This window comes from Sinocyclocheilus anshuiensis, unplaced genomic scaffold, assembly GCF_001515605.1.
Source record: "Sinocyclocheilus anshuiensis isolate Anshui unplaced genomic scaffold, SAMN03320099.WGS_v1.1 scaffold923, whole genome shotgun sequence".
NCBI lineage: Eukaryota > Metazoa > Chordata > Actinopteri > Cypriniformes > Cyprinidae > Sinocyclocheilus > Sinocyclocheilus anshuiensis.
In genome coordinates this window covers 46,807-50,741 of record NW_015544138.1, presented here as the reverse complement: position 1 = coordinate 50,741, position 3,935 = coordinate 46,807, and the positions used below count along the sequence as shown (strand labels likewise).

The following is a 3,935-nucleotide window of genomic DNA, read 5'->3' as shown; positions in this document are numbered from 1 at the left end:
CCTGTGAAGCTCTGGTGAACTCCATGCCCAAGAGGGTTAAGGCAGTGCTGGAAAATAATGGTGGGCGCACAAAATACTGACACTTTGGGCCAAATTTGGACATTTTCACTTAGGGGTGTATTCACTTTTGTGGCCAGCGGTTTAGACATTAATGGCTGTGTGTTGAGTTATTTTGAGGGGACAACAAATTTACACTGTTATACAAGCTGTACACTCACTACTTTACATTGTAGCAAAGTGTCATTTCTTCAGTGTTGTCACATGAAAAGATATAATAAAATATTTACAAAAATGTGAGGTGTACTCACTTCTGTGAGATACTGTATGTTTAAATACATGAATACATCTCATCAACCTTATAGCTTAAAGAGATGTTTTCAGTTCATCTCAAGCAATGACTTTTGAGTCTATTTCTAAGATCCAGATTCATTAGTTAAATTCAGGCTGAATCATAAATCAGTTCAACTGACTCAAAATGTTGGAAAAACACACCCTGCAAACAAACACTGATGCGCCTGAGCTGCCAGCTGGATCAGAAACAATCACTGGCAGCCTGCGAGAAACCAGACAGACATCTGAACTCATTACAGCGATGTTGAGTTATTTTGAGGGGACAGCAAATTTACACTGTTATACAAGCTGTACACTCACTACTTTACATTGTAGCAAAGTGTCATTTCTTCAGTGTTGTCACATGAAAAGATATAATAAAATATTTACAAAAATGTGAGGTGTACTCACTTCTGTGAGATACTGTATGTTTAAATACATGAATACATCTCATCAACCTTATAGCTTAAAGAGATGTTTTCAGTTCATCTCAAGCAATGACTTTTGAGTCTATTTCTAAGATCCAGATTCATTAGTTAAATTCAGGCTGAATCATAAATCAGTTCAACTGACTCAATGTTGGAAAAACACACCCTGCAAACAAACACTGATGCGCCAGAGCTGCCAGCTGGATCAGAAACAATCACTGGCAGCCTGCGAGAAACCAGACAGACATCTGAACTCATTACAGCGATTGGCTGCAGACACACCTGAACAGGTGTCCATCCCCCGCCCCACACACACACACACACACACACACACTGAGCCGAAGCGCACAGATTAACAGCGTCTAATTAGATTTTATGGGTTACGCAAACGCTCCTAATGAAATCACACCATGACCATATTAAACACTCGCGGCAGGAGAGCGGCCGCAGCTCCACACGAGAGAGACCAGCTAAAAATAACACAAAAACAACTGAGGAATGACCCAGAAAATCAATCACAGAAAAACAAACAGGTCTGATAACTGATAACTAAATCCTGCTGTGGGTCATATTCAGTGTTATTTTTTATTACTGCTTTACGGAGCCACGCACATGGTATGCAGGAAAAAAAAAAAAAATAGTAGGCTAAATCGTGTGCACGATTTACTATTTCGTTCCCTCGATTTATAAATCGTAGGTATTAATAGTATTTATAAATCGAGGGAACTAAATAGTAATCGTGTGTGTGTGCACGATTAATTTATTTTTTCTTGCATGTCATGTGCGGGGCTCCGTACTATTTTTAATTACGTTTTCATTTTAATTTTACTTAAAATTTTAGTAATTTTTTTGTGTTTTTGTCATTTTTACATATGTATGAAATACATTTACTTTGTTTCTATTTTATTTTATGATGGTTTAGTAATTTTGTGGTGTTTTCTCATTTTTGTTTTATATAGTTTTTTCTATTTATTAAGTAGATCAAGTTAAACTGACTGAAAATTAGAAATATTGTCTTGGAAACTAGCTGAAATAAAATAGGTTTATGTTTTTTTTAATACTTTATTTGAGTTAAACTTTTTTTTTTTTCATTTTTTGTTTTGTTAATTGCCCTGGAAACTTATGGAAGCCCGTTTCCGCCACTGAATAAAAAATAAAAGAGGTAATTGTGACTTTTTATCTCACAATTCTGATTTTTTTCACAGAATTGCATGATATAAAGTCACAATTGCGAGTTAAAAAGTCATAATTGAGAGATATAAACTCACAATTCTGAGAACATAGTCTTTTTTCCCCCCTCAAAATTGGACTTTAACTCGCAATTGTGAGTTTATATCACGCAATTATGTGAAAAAAAAGTCAGAATTGTTAGATAAAAAGTTGCAATTACCTCTTTTTTATTTTTTATTCAGTGGCGGAAACAGGCTTCCATAGAAACTAGCTGAAATAAAAATTTAAAAAAGGTTTTTAAATATTTTATTTCAGTTACATTTTTAAAAGTTTGTTGTGCATTTTCTTTAATTATAATTTTTTTGTCTATATAGTTATTAATCTTTTTTCAGTTTTATTTTCTATGTATTTTAGTACATTGAGTTAAAATCAGAAATATTACCTTGGCAACCAGTTAAAATAAAATAAGTTTAAGGTTTTTAAATGTTTCATTTTTATCTCAGTTAAAGTCTATTTTGTTTCAAGTGAACGGAATGTTAATGTATCGTTTTAGTTCTCACCTGCTTTATGGTGTCATACACGGCTCTGAAGGCGGGCTGCTTGTCGTCATGGTAAACGCCGCGGTTGCCGTGGAGAATGTAAACACCGCTCTGTTCAGCGCTGATGCAGTTGCTGCCGTAAATACAGTGATCAGGACGATAGTTCCAGTGACACTCGATCAGCAGCAAAGACTCTGAGATCAGACCCAGTGAGAATCAATGCGCTTGCATGGGCTACACTGCACAGTTCTAGAGGTTTCTTCTGTATATTGTGCACACATGATGATGATGATGAGCTGGTGTACCTGGGTTATGGTGGAAGATGATGTTGAGCAGGTCCTGGTCTCCCCACGTGATGTTGAGCTTGTATTTGTGTAACAGAGGCATCAGAAGATCGGCCCACTTCAGATCCACTGCTGTCAGGTCGTTCTGTTCACACACACACACACAGACACAGACACACAGAGACCCACAGAGACCCACAGAGACACAGACAGACACACAGACAGACACACACACAGACACACACACAGACAGACAGACACACACACACACACACACACACACACAGACAGACACACACACACACACACACAGACAGACACACACACAGACACACACACACACACAGACACACACAGACAGACACACACACACACACACACAGACAGACACACACACAGACACACACACACACACAGACACACACAGACAGACACACACACACACACACACAGACAGACACACACACAGACACACACACACACACAGACACACACAGACAGACACACACACACACACACACAGACAGACACACACACAGACACACACACACACACAGACACACACAGACAGACACACACACACACACACACAGACAGACACACACACAGACACACACACACACACAGACACACACAGACAGACACACACACACACACACACAGACAGACACACACACAGACACACACACACACACAGACACACACAGACAGACACACACACACACACACACAGACAGACACACACACAGACACACACACACACACAGACACACACAGACAGACACACACACACACACACACAGACAGACACACACACAGACACACACACACACACAGACACACACAGACAGACACACACACACACACACACAGACAGACACACACACAGACACACACACACTCGTAATTATTCTCAATCCGTCTCATGTATGACAGATAAATGAATGATGAAACCGCTTCAGTAATGTGGAAATATGAGAAAATGAGCAACAGAAGAACAACAGAGACATCTGCTGGTGAGACGTTACAAATGAAAAATAAAAAAAACATGCACTGTTTTTATCAACATCAAAATATAAGGGTTAAAATGTGTATTTATATAAGAGAATGTGTTTCTTAATTTCTTAAATAATTTCTTTCATATTTTTGATCCAATAACAATACTCCTAACAACTGTAAACAAT

At 38.2% G+C, this 3,935-nt stretch overlaps 1 protein-coding gene across 2 annotated transcripts in view; it reads right to left on the bottom strand.

The window, feature by feature from the left end:
* gxylt1a (glucoside xylosyltransferase 1a) overlaps nt 1-3,935 on the bottom strand; it is a 12,677-nt gene that overhangs the window by 3,496 nt on the left and 5,246 nt on the right. For both annotated transcript variants that reach the window (XM_016494751.1, XM_016494752.1), the window contains 2 exons: nt 2,773-2,896; nt 2,489-2,661 (listed from right to left, as the gene is read on the bottom strand). In XM_016494751.1, the coding sequence (XP_016350237.1) occupies nt 2,489-2,661; nt 2,773-2,896 (297 nt within the window). The remainder of the gene's footprint in view (nt 1-2,488; nt 2,662-2,772; nt 2,897-3,935) is intronic.